The sequence below is a fragment of the Rhipicephalus microplus genome, chromosome 9 (assembly GCF_043290135.1).
Source record: "Rhipicephalus microplus isolate Deutch F79 chromosome 9, USDA_Rmic, whole genome shotgun sequence".
Taxonomy (NCBI): Eukaryota; Metazoa; Arthropoda; class Arachnida; order Ixodida; family Ixodidae; genus Rhipicephalus; species Rhipicephalus microplus.
This window is the reverse complement of record NC_134708.1, coordinates 13,358,793-13,383,218: the sequence shown is the minus strand read 5'-3', so window position 1 is coordinate 13,383,218 and position 24,426 is coordinate 13,358,793. Positions and strand designations below refer to the sequence as shown.

At 45.4% G+C, this 24,426-nt stretch overlaps 1 protein-coding gene across 1 annotated transcript; it reads right to left on the bottom strand.

The window, feature by feature from the left end:
* Window positions 1-2,022: 2,022 nt before the first annotated feature.
* Window positions 2,023-23,565, bottom strand: LOC119164869 (multidrug resistance-associated protein 1). Its single transcript, XM_075874349.1, has 16 exons — window positions 23,542-23,565; window positions 20,102-20,260; window positions 19,400-19,534; window positions 17,994-18,134; window positions 16,829-16,891; window positions 15,342-15,412; window positions 13,865-13,999; window positions 13,606-13,768; window positions 13,084-13,335; window positions 8,983-9,186; window positions 7,284-7,430; window positions 6,570-6,666; window positions 4,954-5,156; window positions 3,329-3,505; window positions 2,655-2,822; window positions 2,023-2,279 (listed from the first exon to the last, which is right to left on the bottom strand). Exons 1-16 carry the CDS (start codon window positions 23,563-23,565, stop codon window positions 2,094-2,096), a joined length of 2,325 nt encoding a protein of 774 aa, XP_075730464.1. The 3' UTR covers window positions 2,023-2,093.
* Between the last annotated feature and the right edge of the window lie 861 nt (window positions 23,566-24,426).

The window sequence follows — 24,426 nt, the reverse complement described above, 5'->3', positions numbered from 1 at the left end:
CCTAAACCGTCTTCTTTCTTTCATTCGGTTTTGCAATGATTTCAAAATGACGCGCTCACCATTTTCGACCGTGCAGTCTCTTCTTCCGTGATTCTCCCGACTCTCTCGCATTCTTCGTCCTGCTCGAAAGCCGCGCTTGGGGTATAGGGCGACACAGTAATCTGCGTTAGTTTCCAGTAGTATATTGCAATGTTCATCAGTATACAACTGACAAAGTGCTTGAAATTCCTTCATTAAGGTGGCAAGACAAAGAGATGTTATGGTTCATCATATATATGCTCTACTGAAGGAATTTATATATACTCGAGAATGCCGCTACTTGACAACGGATAGATTACACGCAATAGAACTACCGAGGTAGCTGAATGATTCGTCATAGCATGTCGAATTCCAAAAATGCAGCTTCGACCACATGCTGAGTGTTCAATGGTATTGGATAATGTCGCATTGTTTCTACTGTTAACGTTTTTTTTTCCTTTTCATTTAACAAAGCGGAAATATAAAGCCCACATATTGTGTGCGTGTACTGTATCCTGCGATTCATCTATCTTTTATTTGTTTTTGTTTGGTTTTGTGCCGTGCAAATCGTTTTCATTGACGTGTGTGTACTTTCAATTTACAGCCCTCCCTACAACAATGCCCCTGTGGGGCACTGCAGGTACGCGTATAAATAAATAAATAAATAAATAAATAAATAAATAAATAAATAAATAAATAAATAAATAAATAAATTATCACAAACAAATTAATCAAATAATTCACATGTACTCCTTGATTAACAGTGTGTTTTTAACGCCATAACATTAAAATAAGCTCGTTTTACAGAAATTCTGGTGTAGGCGTCGTTGGTTGTGAGCGAAAGATCAACTTGACCGAGACCCCCCCCCCCAAAAAAAAAAGAAAACAGCAAAAGAATAAATATGCAAATAAAACAATTAACACGTCTCGGGTTCGAGTGGACCTCGAACACAGGTCGTATACGTGGTGAGCAGCTGTTCTATAACAGCCACGCGTAAATTTAAATGCTTTAGGAAACATCTCTATGTAAATGTCTAGTAGAGGAAGAAGTCTCCATAACAGATCTTCCATCAAATCTGAAGCAAGCGGACCCCTTCTACCTTTGAGCGACTTTAAAACATGTGGACTCTTGTCTCCTCTCAGCATTTCCAGTTTCATTTACTCATTTTATTCACTCGATGATGGAATCGCACCACGCGCCACAAAAATGTCAACTGTGCAACGACTGGGTGTTTTAAAGGCCCACCCATTACAAAGCGCCCAGGCATACTTAATCACCCGCTGCTGCAAAAGCATTAACAGCTGCATAGCTACGTAGTAGCTGCGTAGGTTTGCGTGTCATTCGACGGACGCGACGGACAGATTTTGCGAATCTTCGCTGATTCGCAAAACAAAAAATTCAACGTATTCCACGTACTTTGGGAATCGACGTTATGCGAAGCATGCGAAGGGAAGGGGACCGTGTTCTGAATTTTTTTTTTATTGAGCGACATTAAGTTTTTGTGGCACAAGCAATTGGTGACGCTTGTTTTTATTCTAACCACTTCAGTATGGCATTTACTTTCGATTTTTCAAATTGTCAGAAAATTTACTTTCAAGGACTTGTACAAAATTGATGATTCTGGTTAAAGTGAGATATATTCGATACATATCAGAGCGGATCATACTTAAAATAAGTGTCCATTGACTGTCAGTATAAATTATGAAATTTAATCTAATTAGTGCATTGAATTGTTACACAACATTTTTGAAGAACTGTGATCTTGCCCCACCTCCTGGGGACGCAGATTTCCACTATGAGTTTCTGTATACGCGGCCTCCGAGATCTTCTCCGGCAGTGCGACAGAGTGCGAACTTAACCCAAGAAATACAGTCGAGAACACGATCACCGAGATACGAGTGCCACTCTCAGGCCTCTAAGTCTTCCATATGGTCTATTTTCTTGTTTTTTGTTTAATAATGAAAAGAACAAACGCCAGCAGCGTTTCATTATTTCGCTTCACTATCGGTTTCTCAACCACACAGCCCAGTGGTAACATACTTCTCACATTTACGCACAGATGAAAGTACTGAACTTACCAGTCTGCCATACCAGCTGCCTGCTGCCTCTGTCTTAGTGAGAGATGAAAGTTTTGTGGTGACTCGGGATCACTGAGTAACTCTTCTAGAGACGCGTACACCCTCGTAGTCTTGTCGTGAACGAACACAATTTGATCCATGTGCCGCAAGTATGTTCCTTGGTTGCAAACCATAATGCGCGTCTGAAACACAGGAGCACAAGAATAATTAACACAGGGCTAATTAAGGCTAATTATGGCTATTAACTTATGTATGTACGTTCTTGCTTAGTCAATTTCTCGTTCGTAGCGTTAAGGAGCCTGCATCATTTCTCCCTTCGCATGCTGTTTTTTTTTCTTAACATAAGTCCCGATAGTTGCTCTAATATTGTAGTTTTTGTTGTTTTTGTTGACTTTCTTCGTTTCCAATAGACTTTGTGTTGACATAGAGCTTAGTAGAATGGGCAATTTTCGTAAGGATCAAGCCGGTTTTGTTAGAATCGACACGGCTATTCACTTACCTATTTTCTTAATCCTCAAAGGTGAGTACAAAGACATAGTCAATAGCGATTAGCAAACCTTGTCTCTGAGGAGGCCACAACATCCGATTACATCACGGAATACATTGTTGGCCACCACTGGGTCCAGTGCACTGAGAGGGTCGTCCATGAGGTAGATATCAATGTCACTGTAGATGGCACGAGCCAGTGAGATTCGCTGTTTCTGTCCTCCACTCAGGTTTACTCCCTGAAAGACCCCAAGGAAACGAATCAGAACATTCATCACTCCATACGCTCAGTGTACGTGTGCGCACACTATATACTATACTCAACCTAAGCATAAAAGCATAAAAGCAAACCTGACGCAATAAAATAGCATAAAAGCAAACCTAACACAATGTGCTTTATGCACACGGCCATGTTTATTGGAGAAAGATATTTCATTTCAACTCATGTGATTATTGCTGCCTCATTTCGTGTTATTGATATTGTTAAGGAATATGTAAGCCATGCGGGCGCCCACAGAGACACTACCAGCGCACGTATTTCAGTTCGGCTGCTAAATAATTTTCAGAACAAGAAAGCTGTTGGTGCCACTTGATAAAGCTGATTACACACCTCCAATACGTTCAAGTGAAACAAGCCATGCATACGCATTGTCACTGCTTTCTTAAAATTCCACCGAATATGCCAAACCACTACAAAAAACTAAAAACAGCATCAGCTCTTAGTCAAAGCCCTCTTATTCCGCACCTTCTCGCCAACCTCGGCCGCATCTCCAGCAGGAATCTTGTTGAGGTCGTTCATGAGCTGGCAGCAGTGAAGCACGCGCTCGTAGTAGGCAGGATGCATGGGCCGGCCGTACAGGATGTTGTCACGTATGGACATGTTGTGCACGTTCGGCAACTGAGGCATGTAGGCTATGCGTCCCTGTGAGGTAAAATGTGTAATACGTTGAACTGAGCATGCAAGTTTAGATTTGAATTTAGCGAACCAACATTGATACGAGAGAAACTGCCCAAGCATGGTGGAGGTAGTCATGGAGACTATCGAATCCCCGTTTTGTCGCAAGTGTGAAGAAATGAATGCGATAGCAAAAAATTGTAAGGCTATACGAAGTGAGGCTGCCAGCCAAATTGTTTGAATCCAATCCCGCGTAACTCTACGAAATGCGGGTTTACTGGTATATGGTCGATCCAGGGAGCGTAGCGTCTTGCGAACTGTCTGTTGTCTAAACGCGAATTAAGAGGTGAGTGTACAGCACGCGCAGTGGTACTCAATATGAGCGTCTAGATTTTGGCTGCGATTGAAGGGGTCCCACTCCCATATTGCATTATCACCAAACGTGAAACTTGTTTTAGAACTAGCAGCACTGCAAACACTACTTACGTCACAGACTCTTTTCTAGGTCGGTGACACCGTGCAGTGTTCGCACAGCTTTGACCTCCAGCCGCATATTGCAACTGATATCGGGCACGACGGTACAAGGGCATACGAGCCATACAAAGATATCAGCTATCGCACAGGCATGGCTGACTCTCCCTAAGTGTGATAACTGCAGCTGTGTAGAAAATACTGACCGTCTCTTGTGCCACTGTCCCCAATGACAACAAGATCGCTGGGCTCATCAGTCTACCTCAAGTTGACTCAATTATCGACCTCTTACTCAGGAAAAGATATTGGCAGCATTGTCTCACAGTAAATCAGCGCTGAAAGCTACGCGAGCACTCCTGCAGTAATTGAAGGTAACATCGCTGAACGACCACCTGTGAAACCCCGCACAGCTTATGTGTTTGTGTGGTGTGTATCTGTCCTCATTTCTATCTCTTTTAGTCCCCCTCTCTATTTGTAGGGTAGCAAGCTAGACAGTGGGGGAAGGGGGAAGTGATTTTAAATGAAAAGAAGAGAAAGGTGAGCCCCGTAACTGTCTCTCAGGGAGGACACCTCAGCAGTGGCTCACGAGGGATGTGGGTTGAGAAGAGATTAAAAAGACAGGATTAAAAGGTAAAGAGATAGAGAGATAGAAAGGAGAGAACGAGGCGGAGGGACAGCGAACGACGTAAGTAAAGAGAAGACAGGAAAGATGGACATGGTTGCAGGAGTCCGAGGACGGGGCACCACTGGCAAGAGCTCTTGACGGCGTCAGGAGATGACGTAGGGCAAGTCCAGTAGGCCAGAGCTACGCTGTCGTTGAAGATCGGCGCCAGGATATGACGAGGGCACAACCGGTCGGCACGAAATCCAGTGAGGGAGTTCAAGCTAGACAGTCTAGTAGACCTTCTCACCCCCCCCTACATACATTTACTCTCCCTCTCCCTACCTCTGTACACCAACGGTAGTTGTAGAAAAGCTCAAACAGGTGAAAGAGTTCTACTCACCGCTGACGTCACAGTGCCTTCGAGGCACCGCATGTCGCCTAGAATGGCCGACAGCAGCGACGACTTGCCGCTGCCAACGAAGCCAACGATTCCCACGAGTGTTCCAGGTGCAACGTCGAGCGCGACCAGTTTGAGTTGAGGCTCCTCGCCTTTCGAGGTAGGACGGCTCCAGGTGAGTGTGCAGTTTTTTAGGTTGACGGTTCCTGCGCGTTGATGGTACATTCACGCTTAATGTGGGCTGCAAGGTTGTGGCTAGAGTGTACTAGAATTAGGGAGTGTGTTCACATAGGGATTCATGCTGAGACGTTTTTTTTTTTAATCCAGGTAGCACTACCGTCACCTTCAGCTGAAGGTTCCCATGGTTACCGCTGATGTTTCCATTGTTACAGCCGCGCATGGCGGCCGGTGGCAGCGGCTTCACCGTGGCTAGTCGTCGCGCATCAGTCGCGTCTAAAGCGTACCTCGCACTGTTGCAGTAGCGCTTGTACAAAGCCGTGGACGGTGTCGCACCACACCTTGCGAATGATGCAAATAACCGCAGGCACTTTGTTAATTTCGCTAAACACCCTGCTCGTAGCTATAGTAGCAGCAAGGCTAGCTTCACTGCGTTTAATTCTTTTTTTTCACACTAACCAGGTTAAGAGCAAGTTGAAAACAATGCGCGAGCGATCATGCGTCAAGCAGACAATGCCGCGCTGAGCCAGCGCCACCTGAAGAAAAAAGTTTCAATGTTTCTTTAGGTACCGTTGGCCGAGCAGACGACAGCTCGGCGCTCTTGACGTCACCTAGGGCCACTGTATCTTAAACCATGCCATGCGCGCTGCCAACCACTGCACCACCGACGCAACAGCCCGTATAGTCTAGAGCTTCCGCTGAAGGTGACTGCAGCGCCGCCGCAAACTTTCAGCACTTTTTGCTTCACGCGTGCCGCATGCCGCCCGCCCAGCGGACCCACTCTGTCATTGTAGTACACTCTAGTGTTGGCCTTACTTGAATGTGCCCGGCAACGCTACATTGGCAAACGTTATATTGGCTTAGAAAAAGGGGTCGGCTACCTTACGAGGCGAAGCACTGAACTGCACGAAAACGACAAAGCAACGACATCTGAAGTGTGAACAGACGTGTCGCGCCTGTCACTTGGGTGTGTGAAATCAGAACTGCCGTGCCCAGGGAAGCAACTTGCTTCCTTGTGTGGAGAATCGAGCCTCATCGATTCTACACTGGTTTAGGTGATCAGCTACTGGTCGAATGTATTTAAGCCAGCTCACTGACATTATTGCACGAAAAAAGTGGTAAATGACCTTATTCATGACTGAACGAAAGAGGCGAAAATTTAAGGGCTTCTTTTGTTATGGTAGACACATTATTAAGGATAAATAACAGACAATGATGCCAAAGAAAGTATCGGGTATGTTATTTGTCTAATAATTATTATACAACTGTAAATTTTGATACAAATGTACGTTAGTTCTCACTGCTACATTGTCTAACTATACCTGATTGCGATAGTGTGTAGTAGTTTTTGTTGTTGCGGCGAACAACGCCCACCATACAATCAAAGTCTGTGAATAGAATTAGCAAAACCGCGAAAAAAAACAACGCGAGGTCTAGCGTACCAGTTTTTGTAAAATATTTCTCCCCTTGTGACTTCTTTTCTTCATCATACTCTTCGGCCGCGTAGAATGAAGATATCCGCTTTAGCGATAGTGAACCCTGGAACGCAGAAGAGAATGATTATCATATCTTAAATAGCCTCACAGCATCCAGTGTCTTTTTTAAAGCGGAAAAAAATTAGGCAATCCACTCAGTAAGAACCTAAAAAAGGGGATTAATATCAAGGCGGACGACAAATCTAAGGCCTTTAATAAAATGTACGTATAAGTACACAAAGCATATCGAGACAAGCCTTGCGCTACGGAAAACCCATTACCCATACAGCGAATTCATTTATTCCAAACTAAATTGCGTAATAAATCTTACTTCGTAACAGCATAAGATGTTTAATCTGTATTCGAGCGATTTCTCAAGTACTAAAGAGTGATAGTGTAAAATATTGCGATATCAATGTGTCCACCAGTATACAGAGAAAACTAATCTTAGAGCACGTGCATATTAAATCGATCAGGATAACCTATACGGAGGACCTCACACCACCCATGGGTATGGGTAAATGGAATCTCCTGGTTTCATTATTGGACGCCCAGATTGCAAAGGAAGTGACAAAGTTACCGCAAACAAACAGCCTTTCCCCATTCCCGCTCTCTTGAAGTATGTCTCGACTGACGGTAAAGAAGTTCACAGCGATATCAGGCTGAAGAAAATAAACGTACCTTAGTTATATTCCTGAACGCGTGAGCAAGACCGGTAGTTGTCAGGTCAGTGATGTACAACAAGGACATGCACGAGAAAGAAAGCTCGGGGCTGAGTACACGGTCGGGCTCGAACACAGACATAGTTGCAAAGACGATGATCATCATCTGGAAAGAAGGACTGGCTGTTTATAGCGAAGCAGTCATCGGCTGATACATACACTCTATCGTATATATTAAAGGTTACGTGTAGCGACCGGAGACAAGCAGTACGTACGCACAAGTAATCAAATCTCATTACCTTTATCGAGTAACAACTACAGAAAGTTACGCGATGCTCCCGAAGAATAGCTTCCAAGGGTGAATCCACGATCGATCAATATCAATATAGGCAATACTTGACTGTAAGCTAACGCCCAGAGGGCCATGTCACTGAAGTAACGAGGGTTGCATAGAAATACGAAGTGATTATGTCTGAAGAGATATTCTGCAGCAGAATTGAGTCAGACGGTCGGTCCAACATGACTATACCGCCAGCATACACAACATACCGCAAGGATGCCTCGTCATCCCTACACTGCTGGGTCATAAGGTAGAACCATAGTTTGCTGCCGACGATGATTGTCTAACATGTGAGCGTTCTTAAATAATGATAACAAGAGTTTGCCGCAAAAAAAAACAAGATATGACCATAAGGCATGCCGTAGTGAAGTACTTCGGAAACTTGGACCATCTGGTGTCCTTTAACCTGAACTCGCATCGCGTGGGTCATGGGTCTATAGCATTTCACCCCTATCGGAATGCGTACGCCATGGCCGGGTTCGAATCCACGACCATGGGGACAGAAGCTGAACATCGTAATCGCTGCAACACCGCAGCGGTCCATGTATCAACACAAGCGTCAGCAGTCATGACAGTAACGTGTTGCTCGAACGAAGGTGGCAAGGTGACAAACGCATAAGCCGGTGCAATAACCGGTTACAAAAGTCACCAGAGCGCTTGATAAAATCGTAGCGGAAACCAAGCGTACTATTTAGCATAGAGTTTCCTAAATTTAACTAGAGGGGACTCTGTCGCTGCTATCGTTCAGCGACCATGGGAATGATGAGTAGTACACACATTTGCCTAGTCTTCGTACTGGCAGGTTGCGAATCGTACTTGCGTCTTCGTTTATTGCTGGTTTCGGTTTTGTTTTGAAAAAAAGATTCAACCCTTTTGAACTTCGTGACCCGGTTTGGGAAGGTAAGCCTAAAATAATGAGGTGGTGAAGCGCAACCACTGAGCATTTGCTGATTTTTGTTTCATGCGGAAACAGCTCCAAGCCACACGAGCACACATGGAGCCAAAGCAGGCCAGAAGTACGAAGATTAGACAAATGTGTGTACTACCCACCATTCCCATACTCGCCGAAGCGCCATGCGTTGCAGCTCCCATAGACACTAGCGCCAAAATTCCCTCTAGTGTATATTGGGAAACTCTGTGCTATTTAGGGTCGACTATGAGAAAAACGGAAAGAAAATGGGGGCCTTTACTGACATTACATGCGAATTTGGGCACGTCACGCGATGATTATGTACTGCTTCGATCTTTCCTCCGTGCTTAAATCGGTGCTCTCTGCACGATATATCCTTCACTAAAAGTGAAAGCTGCGATGTTGATCCATCGGTGACACGGCCTCCGAGAGCTCTTCCACTAACCGTTCTGTAGTTGAGTGACGTACCACGGTGCTGCATGAGCTGCAGACAGAGTCCACGACCGCGGCGAGCACGTTGACTCTGAGCAGACACTTGAGCTCCACCTTCCGCGACTTGAGCACGTTCTTCTGAAGGGCGTCTTCCCAGGCGTACATCTTCACGACGCGGATGTTGCACAGGAGATCCGACATGAATTTCAACCTCTCGTCACGGGCTTTAATCTCCAAATCCTGCGGGAAAAAGGTACGAAAACATCTGTCCACTTTTTTTTGGACCGCGAACACTAAGACAAATTAAGCAAGGTAATATAGAGACAGGAACATGAAAGAAGGATGTTAGCAAGAAGACCTGTTCCCTATACCCTACAAATAAGGATGGGAAATAGATGGCATGCACACGAGAACTTCATGTTCGGCTAATTCGTTATTGTATCTGTATGTCATATTGCCAACAGTAAAAATAATATACCCCAAAAAAACACGAAAACGATGATATGGGCGGCACTTGTGCTTTATTTCAAGCATGAAAAAACAAAGCATGCAGACGGAATCCCACTTGTCTAGAATGCCAAGTCGGCCGCTTAAGCCACCGTTTTTTGCATGAATATGCAAACAGAGATAATGTGATGATACCTAACATAATTATACTGCATGCTAGGTCCTCGTGCTATAGTTAAAGCATTCACGAAAGCTTGTAGCTAACGTGACGTAGCAGCTGCGCACAACACACTGCCACGCGCTGCAGCACTCTATAGAGTAGTGTGACTCCGTCTGTAGATATACATGGGAAGCACCCTTGTGCACAATATCCAACGACACCACCTAACCTGGCCGGTTCTCCAATTATCTAATCTCTGAAGACCGTAACTGTATCGACTTGTGACATACGTTCACCACCCAACTTAGTAATGTAAGACGTTTCTAATAAATAACAATCGATCTTGGCCTCACGAACGCGTATATAAGGAAACAAAACGAACTTGCGCAAATTCTTGCACACTGCAATGTCCGCAAATGCCAACACCGATTTTATGAGGACAGGATATGGATATGGTCAGGATATGGATCAGGTCAGGATATAGATAAAAAGAAGGATCAAACCATACGTGAGTTATTAGAACCTTTTTAGATGAATAAGTTGGGTGATGATTGCATAACTGACACGTCGATATAGCTGTGGTTTCCGAATATTAGATTGTTCGAGAGGTGGTCGAGTTAGGATGTGTTTTTGGATATTTAAGCATGCTTGTTTCACATGCATATGGACGTTCTGTTTCATGCTTGAAATAAACCAGTTGGCAGTGCCACCCATGTCATCACCTTCATGTCTTTCTTGTGTGTTTTCTTTTTAATAGCAGCAAAATGTCTCGCGGTGTCAACGCGCAAGGCTAAAAGTGCATTGCCGCGGTTATTACAAACGACAAACCTGCGTGATAAGCCGTAGTCTCTGACAAGTATCACACAGTTCTGTGAACAGCACCGTGTGATGCTCGATAATGCCACAACAACAAAAAAAAACAAGTTCTCGTTTTCAAGAAGGCATGACGTTAAACAGAATAGGGAAAACATCACAAGATGTGAAGTTGCAGTGCGGATCTTGCCTCAGCGACACAGGAATACATACCTACTAATCGCTTGGAAAAGCCGTCACCTTGTCCTGTAGTGATGTTCAGTACACCAAAAACTAGCAGTTTTGTGTACGACTACAACCGATAAGTGAGGCTCCTTAGAAATGGGACGCAGACGACTAGGCGCCTGATCTCGCTGTTGGCTTTCATCATCATCATCATGATCATCATCATCATCATCATCATCAGCCTGACTACGTCCACTGCAGGACAAAGGCCTCTCCCATGTTCCACCAGTTAACCCGGTCCTGTGCTTGCTGCTGCCAATTTATACCCGCAAACTTCTTAATCTCATCTGCCCGCCTAACCTTCTGTCTCCCGCTAACCCGCTTTTCTTCTCTGGGAATCCAGTCAGTTACCCTTAATGACCAGCGGTTATCCTGTCTACGCGCTACATGCCCTGCCCATGTCCCTTTCTTCTTGATTTCAGCTATGATATCCTTAACCCCCGTTTGTTCCCTAATCCACCCTGCTCTCTTCTTGTCTCTTAAGGTTACACCTACCATTTTTCTTTCCATTGCTCGCTGCGTCGTCCTTTCATAAAGGTGTTAAAGTGGGGAGCGTGCGGTGAGCGGGCGGGGAGAGCGTTTGGTTCGCGGGGTGGCGGGAACGACTGAGCGAGCGTGTGCAGCGCGCGCAACGCAGCGCGGGCCAGCCCAGGCAACGGACCAATCAGAGGGAGGACGACAGGGAGAAGCGATAGTTGCGTGCGGTCACCGGTTATAGAGGAGACCCACGCTGAGGGAGGCGCTGCGGAGCGTGGCGCTGTTTACTCGAGTGTTACTCGAGTAAACAGTTAACTGGTTACTCGAGTGTTGGCCTCTCCGCTGTCCCATTCAACCTGCTTGAAAACGCGTAGCTTTGCTCGCACGCTGCACGCGTTCTGCACGTGTTTTTGAGAGTCTCGCGTCGCGCGCGGTTATGATGTATGCGCTCTGTCCGCATTTAATAGGATGCCGCGATTGAGGATTTTTTTTTTCGTGGCAGCTATTTGGTAAAAGGGCAGCGAAGCAAGTTGTAGCAGACGACGCCGTCTTCGTCAGAGCGAAGTGCGTTTCGCAAGTGAAAGACGACGCTGTTTACGACGTTAGAGGTGAATAAAACTTCCTGTACGTTCATAAGTATATACCTGTTTTATTTGGTTTACTCTGTGCACTCTGCACTATGTTTGTTACTGGATGAATGGTTAAGGCCGCTTCTCGTGCTTTAGGTTAAGTGGTCCTTGCGCTGTGACTGCTATATGTTGGGATACCTTAATTTACTAGCACCCATCCAAGTTATCGTGCGGTATATACACAGCACTTCAAAAATAAATGGTCTAATTGGGGCTTCTTTCTGACCCACAACGAAAATTGACATCTATCTTGCGTGTCTTTCCTTGTATTATCACCGTTCTCATCGCGGGTACCTTGAGTTCACGAACAGCGTGCGTACCATCATGATGAGCGCCCAGCTTTCAAAGAAACTTTTTTGTGTGTGTCTAATCTGCAGGGGAAGAGCGCATTGTTATAAAGGCATTTTATCTTGGTCACGTATCAAAAATGCACCGTGTTGTTCGGGCTACCCTTGCACACTCAGTAACAACTAGTTCACTGTATCTGCCAACGGACGTGCAAAACGACTAATGCATTTTTTTCTTTTTTTCATAGTTGTCCAAGCTTTTGGCAACCACACACTTCCGTCGGCGCTGCGTTGATTTAAAAATATATAACAAAACATTACCAATACCACATGTGCACACAGCTTCAACTACTACGTCCCCAACAATATCGAATAATAGTAGCAGCATAAAATATTTCTTCGCTATTTTTTAACAGTGATCTAAAGACGGGCGTTGAAAATTTATACCTTTAAGATGGGGACGTGCATCTCCCAGTAAATAGATATATTAGAGGAACGGTGACGCAGGAATTAACACCCGTAATTTTAAATGCATTGTGCGCGTGCTAATTTTTATGAAAAAAAAATTGTTTACATACTTTTTTCGGCGGACTGCTTTAATCCATTTCTGTCGTATGCTTGTTTCGTACCATCGGTTTGGGAATCGGTAGAATTTCACTGGTGGGGTCGACCTCTTCGTGTTTGCATGGTTATTGTGACAGTTGACGACGCAGCAATGTCACCCCTTTTTCTGTTGGGGTGACATCGCGGAATGAGGGACGCTTCACGTGCAGCGCGTGCTTCGCAAATGCGTGGAAGCCAAAGGGAGCGGAAGGGTCGGAAGACTCTACTGTTGTGCGCTTTTTCTGGCAGGGGAAAGGCAAGCGCTGGCGTCGCCGGGCAAACTTGAGCGGGTCTCCCCTATATGTGAGAGGGCAGAGATGAAGAAAAATTGAGAGGGGTGCGAGTGGTGACTCGGCGGGGAGCTTCGACGGCGGCGACGGCGGGACGCGGGCCTAAGGAGCTTCGCTAAAAATTATCCAACCCGTAACTTTCAACCGAAACAAATATACCAGAACTACGATGTTGATGCAAGACAAAATGTAATGTGACAGCTCACCCACAATCGTCTTTGTGCGTACAGCGAGACCCCAGAGGCGAGGAGCGCGACGACCGTCCAGGTGGCGCAGCAGAATGTGGGTACTACTCCCACCCTTTCCGACAACATCCAGAAAAGAAGCGGGAGCGTCAGGATGCCACAGAACGGCAGTGGAAGTGTGTGGACCCAGTTGCAAAGCACGAGGCAGTCCACTCCTAGAAGGGATGCCACGTAGCCGACGGGCTGGGCAGATGCAGGAGACAGCAGCGTTGCCTGCATGTCGTGGATGCGGCAGAGATTAAGATGAATATTATGCACAACGCTCCTAGCAGCACTATCGAGATCTGGCCAGTCTGTTCCTTCTTCAGTACCACTGGTAATTGACAGAGTTGCGTTACCTAATTCTGTAATTGACTTACCAAGCGACAAAACAAGAAATTCGTTGACTCAGTTTGAGTGAGTGAGTGAGTGAGTGATACTGCTTCATGTCGGTTAGCCTTGATCACTCCTAAAGCGTAATAGATGAGCGCCGCAGACGGATACCTTTCTGAAGATGATTCCCTGCAGAAGAGATCTGACGCGGCATCCGACGAGAGCCAGCAACTCCATGTGGTAGGACGAGATGAGCCACTCTCCTACGCAGGTCACCATGAACAATAGCGACGCTACCATCACGTCGCCTTCGCCGCTCGTCTTGATCAATAGCCTATAGGAAAACGAACGTTGTACCTCGCCAATCAAACAGCCTCTAAAACCTGAACATCGAGTTAAAATACACCAGCCAGAAAACTGAGCAACTTACTCGAGCGCAGGAACTCTTGCGAAGATGCAGAAGAAGTAAGCCACAGTGCACAGGGAAAGCCGCAACACGTCGATCCACAACACCTTGAACACGTTGGTCACGAAAGCCGACTTCGTCGTCTTAGGCTTGCGAGGTCTTTTTTTTAGAAACACAAGAAAATGCGGTTCCGCAATCACAAGTAACACATCTGTTTTTTGTTTAGTTCAAAGCAACTCGAAGAGCAACACTATGGCGGATATCGGGACAAGTCATGAACCGACGTTTACGACTTCAAGTGTCTTAAGAAGAAGTTCCCGAGCCAGTCATTTTATGATGGCAAGAACTATATGAATTTATACGCGCGTTGCTAAATATAAGCCGCAATGTGCACCGAAGTACTTAAAAATTGGCATGGCTGATGCCTAATGAAGCAGTAATAACTGCAATCAGGCAGCTTATTTTTTTTCATGATCTATTTTAGGTAACTTCAAAAACTTCTTTGGTTATTTCAAGACATTAAAATGCACAGTTGGGGTGATGTTCTCACCGGTCTGTACGTTGATCGTAAATTTGGATATCCCTCCATGGCATAAAAAAAATCGCAGGTAATATTTGTCACGTATGACAGCAATACTGTCTAAACAAGTGTCAGTTTTACTGATCACTCACCTGCAAGAGCGTATGCTGATAAAGCGTATTTAGTATGTCATCATGAATCAGAGTTTTTATTTGAGGTTAATACTTTACGTGACTGCTTCCAGGTTTAGTTAATAACTGAAAGAAATATACAATATAATGTACTGTCAGCATAAAATGAAAACCGAACAGCGGAAAGCCTTCGCTACGGTATAGTGCGCGCCATCCGCTTATCACCTTGGATATAGCACGCATACAGCGTAGAGCTGCCGAAGGGGTTGCGCTCGCCTGTTCATGCTGATAAGTGGACGGCACGCTCTGTACCATAGCGAAGCCTTGCCGCTGTTCAGCTTCCATTCGATGCTGATAGCACACTTTATAAACTTTTTGCATGTCATTTTATTAGGTCCGCGTGATATCCACGAGACTCAGTGAAGTACATACGTATTCCACGTGAAATTCATGAAAATTCTAGATAAGAAAATAACCATACAAAGCGTTTCAATGGGGCAGGATAAAGAAAAGCGACCGTATTGTTCCGCATAACCAGGATAGATAGAACAAAGACAGTCAGATATTCACTTGGTTTCTTTAGATGGTTGAGCAAACCACGACAAATTTTTGTTGGCAACTGTCACAATGGTGTACGCTTTTGTTGTTACCCCTTCGTCAGTCTTGACGTAAACGCGTTCAGCAAGTTCTTGCAGCGTATGCCCCTTCGCAAGTATGGAATTGCCAGCGTCGAAGACAGCTCTTTCCTCCTGCGTTCTCGGAAGGTCCTGCGCCAAAAGAGAGACGGACACTTCACGTAGATCTTACACAACGCAACCGAAGTCCTATGAATTCTTTAGGGGCTGCTTACGGGATCAGACAGAGACAGGCTATCTTGGAGAATACCGAAACGCTGTCCTCGTCCAGGAACCCTCCGTACAGCTGTTCGCAGTGAAGCAAAAAGAAAAAGAAATGTTTTTTTTTCAACTTGTTTCTATGTGAGGGGATAGACATGGAGGTTAACCAGTTTAGCACAATCGGTGTGTTACCATACACATAAGAATGAGATGAGGGCAATTGAAAAGGGGAGAGGAAAAGACAACACACAGGACGCAGTCACAGCCCGCCCTTCTGGCGCTGTAAACAACGTGACTGTCATAACCACTTGTCTAAGTCTGTTTTTCTCAAAAACATTAATAGCGACAATATAGTTGATCCGCCAAAGTTCATTCTGGCTTCATTTCAGAGTTCATACGCCGAAGGTCTCTCTAAACTCATTGCTAGGTCATTCTAATGGCGGCGACTAACAAATATCAAGCCCCTTAAAGGGACACTAAATCCAAATAACAATTTACGTCAGAGTGAAAGCTCAATGTATGAAAACATCTAAAACGACAATGTTATCAACAACAGTGCCTTACTTACCGAAAAATTAAGGCGAATGCACAAAAACACAAGCACCACAGTAGGAAATTTTCAAAATGAGTCCCAATGACATCAGACGGACTGCCTATGATTAATCACTAGCAATCGATCTAGCTGCACTAAATAGAGAAGCTTCCGTGCATCAACAGACGCAATAAAATGCTGCATGTGTGCTTCTGCTTGATTCATGGAAAAAAAAAATCGCCGGACGTTACTATAGAGAATGGCGCGACTGGTTCAAAAATCCCATTTTCGCGTGGTTGCACAGGACATGTAGTGGCATCTAGCGGGGCGCAGTTGAAACAAAAGCGCCTACAATCTTGAAGCCAATGGCGGGAAATTGATCAATTGCCGTTGTTGCTGCTGTAGCTCCCGCTGCTTTCGGTCTGCTGCTACTAGCGCAGTAAAGAAGGGCAACGTTGAGCATGGCAACAGTGACATGAGACGGTCCGGTCGGTCTGCTTCTTGAGGCGGGTAATTTGAAGTGCGCTAACCTGATTCAGAGCACTAAAACGGGATTTTATTTCAAAATAGGCCCTTCCTTGGCACAAAAGTAAAACTACGAGGTTTCTGGGCCGCTATTTCAACAATAAACGTCGACCTAATAGTTGCCTTTAGTGTCCCTTTAAGTGCCCATTTATCCATTTTGGTGCAAGCACAAAATGATTGTTCAGTGATGGTTAGTTGCTGATAGGTTCACTTATTACATAACGTCTGTGGTTGCAGTGGTGCACACACCTTTCTTTCGCACGCTATTGCTTATGTGCTGAGCTAGTGATTAGCTGCGTGTACTACAATTAGAGTGAATCCCTTCGCATCAAAAAGCCTGAGCCCAGAGTCGGGCGCACAATTGATACATACGTGAACAGAGCTCGTCCTGGAGACAAGGTGATCATGTATTCCAGAACCTAAGAAGTTTCCGGCTGCACAGACCATCAATGAGTAGGTAACGACGAGCAGGCTTTGGCTGATGTAGTCGTCGGCAAGAGAGATCACCTGGAAATAATAAAAACGACTGCTAGAAAAATTCAGCATATCTCTCTTCAAGAATGTCGCTCTTTATGCACTTACTTAATGCGTTGACGTTCAATCTGCAGATTGTGAAAGGTGTGTCTGCCAACTTTAATGCATTTCAATGAATTGAGATCTTTTTTTTTTCGTTATGTATGTTCCGCACATAATACAATCACTTCCTACACATTGAAGGGCACGAACCGATTCTAAGGTCGACCCAAATAGATCACGAAGCTTTGGGTGAAACACGGTTCAGAACCGATTGCCAGTGGCATAAGTGAGAAGGAGCTTTGGGTGGATGCTGCGATTAAAGCGCGACTAAGCGCCGAGAAAACAAACGCTAAAACTGACAGCGAGAAACCTAGTTTTATTCAAGAGAGATGCAGTCTTTGTGTTTCGCAAGTGGCATTCATTTCCCCAACAATATTATGTAGTTGCAATGAGAAAAGAATTCATGTCACTGTTTAAATATTATGCAAACCCTTTTTTCTCGGTTTTTAGGGTGTTAGGGCGTGTTGGTGTTGCATCTATGGTAAAAGGCGCAATGAAGACGACGGACGAACAGAGACATGCACACACACAAGCATTTACACACACACACACACACCACAGAGAGAGAGAGAGAGATATTCTATGTGTTTGTCTTTCTCTCTTTTTGTGCGTCTCTCTTTCTGCGCACGCCGCCACCATTCAGTGCAGTTGCTGCAGTCCTATGCAGTGCAGTAGCGCCGTCACTATTCAGTGCAATTGCTACTAGCGCGCCTGCAGTTGCTGCGGGCGACCTAGTAAAGCGATGACACGCCCTCCCACGTGTCTTGGTGTGCTCCACTCACAGGCGTTCCCCGAATTATAATAAAGCTCGTTTTTTAAAGACCGAACCCGCTTTCTTTTTTCGCACTCCTACGGGTGCTTTCCCCTCCCACCAAATGGCGCCAAGCACCTTGACCAGCAGACGAGCCGCAATTTTGTGATAGTATATATAGGCTTCTATGGATGCTTCACTATCAGCTCTAATGACCTTGCCAATTCACTTAATGACTCAGCGTTCTAATCCACCCATAACTGTGTATTGCTGTTTCCGTACCAGATTCTGCCGCTCATACGGGTCGTTTGACACAGAGTCCAGAACAGTCGCAGTGGCCAGGAATCCCAGCAAGGTGCACACGAACCCCGATGGTGGAAGGCAGCGCCTCCATCGTTTCCACGTGATACCTAAAAGGGCCACCTGTTAAGAATAACACCAAATTGTCGCTATTTGCTTAATCAGAGAGACTTAGCTGAGGCACAACGAGTAACATTTCGTGACAAGAGCCGAATCGCAAGTAAATAAACAAGTTGACTTCAATTCAAAGCATACCATGGAAGTTCTGCGGAATATGTTGACATTCAAAAAATAAAAGTGGAACCATGCAATTCGTAATATTCTGCCTTATAAGATGCAAAGTATTATGAGACAAGAAATGCACAAAGTATAGGTGTACACGAATATGACAAATTAGGGTGGAGTCCGCCCATAGGGGCGAATGTCACTCAAACTAGCACGTATAAATGCTAGCGTGAACCAAACGACCTCACGTAATTGTCGGATAGCAGTCTGAGCCTCGCCAGATTTGCTAAAGGCATCGGCAGGGACTTCACTGTGTCCCCCATGGCAAATGCAGCGCACACTTCACCAAGACTAGCGCAAGCAACACAAGGCGTAGGCGGCTTTCTGTGCCTCGCGTTCCTTGTGTGAGTCATAATGATGCACTCATATCATTTGCCTAGTGATGACTAACGGCGAAAGCTTAGATGCCGCATGAAGCGTGACAATTGATCCGTGTCCCGCTTTGGCGGCATCAACATGACTGTTGGAAAAGAACTCTCTCGTGATTGCGTCCCCATATGACATCAATGTCGTGTTGTACCACCTAAATGTGTGACGTCACGGCACTACGTCATCATGAACATCATTGCTTGGTCAAAGGCCTGCCAATGACACAGGCGGTGCCGAACAATAAAGGTGCAGAAAGCCTACAGCGCCCTCGATTCTGGAAGAATTCAACAACCACGTTAGTTACAAAAAGCTTGCAGAGGGAGGCGTGGTAGGTTCAATGATTTGGCTTAGAAGAAAATGAGGAAGATCGCTTTCACCTGCCAGCTGACTCAGGCGGATGCATAAGGAACTCTGTGAATTAGTTTCAAGCTTACGTGAGATATAAACCACTAGGTAACTTGCATGTAATGGTTGTTGAATTACGCCTCATCCAATCGGCTAACAAACAGTGGGCGCAAGCAAGGCTTTTGACGAAGCCTATAGAAAACACGAAGTGTAGATATTACTTATCGTTAACTTGGTTCAGAAGGCAAAGCGCGATTCAGACAGTCAGCGGTGAAAAAGTGCGCGCCACCAATCCTTCGTCGACGCAGACACGGCGATAATTCTCGACATCGGAGGTCAACGATACCTATGCAGCCAGGCGGCACGAACAGGCAGCTAAACGCACTCACGCATGACAAGGCTAGACTGAAGTCGCACGTGGCGTCCAACAGGGATGGCAGCAGCACGGTGTTCTCTCGAACACCCGACTCCAGAGTGAGGTAGCCTTTCACGACTCCAAGGGAAGCAGTCACGAGGAACAGTGCCTGTGATGCAAAGCGAGTGACACGATAACAGAGCGACAAAAGTTTCGAGTAGACTGGAGAAAATGTTAGGCAGTCATGCAAGAGCACACTAGTCTGTTAGCCAACTGTGCCGCTAACTTTCTCGCTGCGCATAGCGTACCCGTAGCGTGCCTACGTTTTCGAACCGTACCGTACCGGGTCATACAGGGCCCATGAGGTTAGGTGTAACTTTCTACCATGGTTTTTTCTGTTTTTTCCCACTGTATTCCCTAAACTGCATCAGCATCATCACTGAATAGAATAAGTATTTAAACGCGCAGGCCAGAGCACACTAGCTCAGGGCCGACATTCGCATCTTATTCAGCTAAGCTATCCCAGTAGCTTGGTGAAGACGGACAACACAGCAAGTTTCCGTTTGACCATGGCAGTAAACAAGATAAGGGAACAAAAAGAAGGCCGACGAAGACGTCACTGTCTAAAGATGCGCTCTTATGTGCCCCCACTGCGTTATTTATTTAGTTCAAGTGCCCCTTAATTCCGATTGCCCAATTTTTATTGGAGAGAGAAACATCGTGACACGGCGCTTACAAAGTGGGCAACATCCAGAAGAGTCCAGAAGGGACCTCGATGGAAGCGTGGGTAATTGTTCTGCGCCGTTTGCTGTGGTCCGAAGAGTAACAGCACGCCAAACGTGGCGCACTTGAGGAACTGCGACGCAAAGCCAGCGGCGTATTGTGTGAGCGCCTTCTGGAAGAATAAAAAATGTGTAGGACCACTATAGTTCATTGGACGGTGACAGATTGAATACAATGCCGCTGTTGTTACTGCACATATAGAAAATTAGCGAACTGTAGTTATCATTTAGCAGCAGTAAGTGACATTTAGTCATTCTTAGCCAGGACCAGCCAACAATAGCCCTCTGTTTGCCAGTGCTAACAAGCAGTACTATGCGAGTGAATGCTGCGTTTTAATTCGATAAACATTATTGGTACACATTCCGTTATAACGTAGCGTTAATCATCAAGTGACAAGAACAGGAATGCACAGGTTGGATATCACCGTGAAGTCACAGCTTTTAAAAAGATTTTTTTTTCTGTTCTTCCACATTAGCTCTACAAAACTTCGATACTTGTTGCCTCGAATGGCACTTAAACCTCTCCGATTTTGAAGACAAGAGTGGTCGCTTGCTTGCCTTCACTACTGTGCCTAGAGGTGCTATCTCCTCCTCGCCGCTTATAGCTTCACAAAACATTTGGGCACTATCAACGCTGAACGTCGAACCCAACACGATTTGGCTCTTTCGGTCTACGAGCCGTTACCTCCTGTGCTTGCGCAGTCACAGTGGAGTCTATCTGAAGGCGAAGTATATTGGTGCGAGACAAGGCACAATGGGACTGCGCCGCAAAGCCGGGTAGGGAAACAGTTCACAACTGATATCTCTCGCGTATGCAACGCACACCCAAACAAACTATTTATTTATTTATTTATTTATTTATTTATTTGTTTATTTATTTATTTATTTATTTATTCATTTATTTATTTATTTATTTATTGTACCCTCAGGGCATACAGCATTATAGAGGGAAGTGGGTTTAGAAGACAAAAAATACAATTGAAACGTGAGAAACAAATCACATTCAGTACATGCGTACAACACTCGAGAACAACGTGTAAATGACAACGCTTACACAATATCTAAAAAAAATATTACAACATGGCACAACGAATCTGCGATACACAAATGAACGGTAACCGAACAGCAGCAAACAAAACCAGGGGGGAAAAATGCGTTGAGCACATCAATGCATAAAATTTTCGAGTGCCGCCCGAAAGCGTTCCTGATTAGTAATCGTGACTAGTGACGCAGGCAGGTTGTTCCAATCATGGCATGTTTTTGGTAAAAAAGAATGGGAGCATGTTACGGTGTTTTGGCGCGGAATATGAACCTTGTAATGATGGTCGAGGCGTTCAGATAGGAAAAAAGGAGGGTTTAGCCAACGTGATTTAGGTATGGGGTTATGGTGATACGCTTTATGCAGCACACAAAGGCGATATTGATATGATTTGACTGATATGTGGTGTTTAACGTCCCAAAACCCCCATATGATTATGAGAGATGCCGTGGGCGAGTGCTCCAGAAATTTCGACCGTCTGGGGTTTTTTAACCTGCACCCAAATCTAAGCACACGAGCCTACAACATTTTCGCATCCATAGAAAATGCAGCCGCCACAGCCGGGGTTCAATCTCGCGACCTGTGGGTCAGCAGCCACTAGACCATGGCAACGGGGCAAACAAACCAACAAACAAATGCAAGAGCCGGGGGAACATGTGATGAAAAATTCGTCTAAAGGGTGTGCTAGAGCAGATCTTTAGACATCGCGGATTCAAATCCCAGCGGCGGCAGCTGCATTTCCGATGGAGGCGAAAATGCTGCAGGTCCATGTGCTCAGATTTGGGTGTCCGTTAAAGAACCCCAGGTGGTCGAAATTTCCGGAGCCTTCCCGTGTGGGTGCCGGCCTTTGTTCCAGAGTACAATCATTGTTGGTCGGCATAAGGATGAGATGACTCGGTTGATCATAGAAGCCGAACTTATTGATGCTCTTGGAGATGTATGTATTAGCAAGCCTTCAATTGCCTTGTCATCCATTGCAAGGAACTGGCGTTCCTGCGTACGCAGTGATACGTGATTTTATCTGTGTGGTTTTTGTTGTCCTATTTATCGTTTTCTCTTGTAAGTAGATGACATTGTCGTGCATTTATCTGAATACACGTGCTTATCTGCTTGCTCGCCTGACTATTATGGCCTAAAAACGGCTTGGAGGTCCAAAATAAACATGTTGTTGCTAGTAGCGCTCTGTCTTCTCAGTCTATTCTTTCCTGTGTTCGTTTTTTCGCCTCGCGCTACATAAATTTCTTTCAAATATTTCAACAACAAGCCCACATCGCCACTCATGTGCTTCCTGTTGGGTGATGCGATATCAGACACATGACTAGCTGTTAGGTAGTTTTAGGGGCGAAGCTCCTTATGGCATGGGTCTGTCACTCCTCTTTATGTATGTATGTATGTATGTATGTATGTATGTATGTATGTATGTATGTATGTATGTATGTATGTATGTATGTATGTATGTATGTATGTATGTATGTATGTATGTATGTGTGTGTGTATGTATGTATGTATGTATGTATGTATGTATGTATGTATGTATGTATGTATGTATGTATGTATGTATGTATGTATGTATGTATGTATGTATGTATGTATGTATGCAGCCACCGGTATGTACCACAGGGGTTGTGAGATAGGAGATGGCTTTACTTGAAGTGTTGACTAGATGAACGCGCGGACGGACAGACGGACTCACGGACGGACGCACGGACAGACAGACGGTCGCGTGGATTGACGCACGGATGGTCACACGGTCGGATGGAAGCACGGACGGGCTGACGGACGCTTAGCCCCACTCATCATCATTCAGTCCGTCAATATGCTGTGATTTTTTTTTGTGTGTGTGTGGGAACATGCCCCGTGATTAGCTTTCGCTTGATGTTGTGGGATTTTGAGTCATGCGACGATATTAATGTGTGATGTTAGATCACTCATGTCCCGTTAGAAACATGATGTTACATTGCTCTCGCCACATTCCTAGTTTCATGACATCACGTGATTTTAGTCACGAGTTTGTTACCCGATCTTTAGTCGCGCGACTAGCCACGTGATCTTTAGTGACGTATCAAACTCGCCCATAGGATTTGTATTTCCCGCCAACCAAGTTGGCGCACGTGTTCTGGGTAGCGAAGCAGAAGTTGAAAAGGACGCAGCGAGCATGCACCGGCGGCTCATGATCGTGATTAATCCTTTTCAAACTACCGAGAGCATCGATAATCTAAAGAGCTCCACTGATTAAAATTCGTTTTCTCATTAAAGTGGCTTCAATGGACGTGGGAGAAGCATCGAAACTACTAAGGGACTCGTTTAGGTGACTTCGCTAAATGATAATTCACTGCTAATCCATCTTCCACTCACCGTATCCTCGTGGTGTTGTTCCATTGTCAAGCTTCAACGGAGCTGAGATGACATGTCTGGCTGGCGACGACCGCGTGGATAGAGGCGCGTCGAAATAAGACTGTCGTCCGGTGGCTCGCCGGATGGAACAGCTGGCGGCTGCACTGTCACCGCATTTCAATTTCCTCTTGTTTTTCCTCTGGTCATTGACACAATCGTAAATTCCAGAAAACAGTATACTCCACACCTCATGAATATGCCGATGACGTACCCACACGCGTGTGCAGTGTATATACGGTTGTGACTTGGCACCCCCCTCCCTCAGTCACGGCGCCCCCTCCCTATTATGTCAGTATATGGGGGTGACATTGTGCACCCATCCCTTGTTACGTGACGGGGGCTAAAAGTCATCCCCTCTGCCCCACCCTCCCTCCCGTGCGCTCGCCTATGGACGTGCCGGGGCACATCAACCGCAATATTCTCGGCACCGGCCGCATGTGATCCTTCGAACTGTATGTAGACAGTGACGTAGAAGAAACTGTCACGTGGTTATGACGGTAGAGAAAGCTGCAGTGAGACCAGTAATTACAGAACGCTTTAGTTGTAGAACTTGCGAGGAGAAAATGAATGCAACCGTAGAGTCGCGCTAGTATTACTTGCAACACAGCAGCACGCGACCTCGTGAGTACTCAAAGATGGCTTAAACTTGCCCTCGTGCTTTTAACTAAACATTGTCTTATTTCGCACCTTCTCTAAGTGAAAAAAAAATGCGTGCAGTTGTGTAACGACCGGGATATTGAAAGCCATGAGCAATCTAGTGAGAACAGGCACTCCCGTGTTGCAAGTCATATTGTGCACAACTGTGTAAGTGTCAGACTGATACAAGCACACTGATGGCGGCGAGCC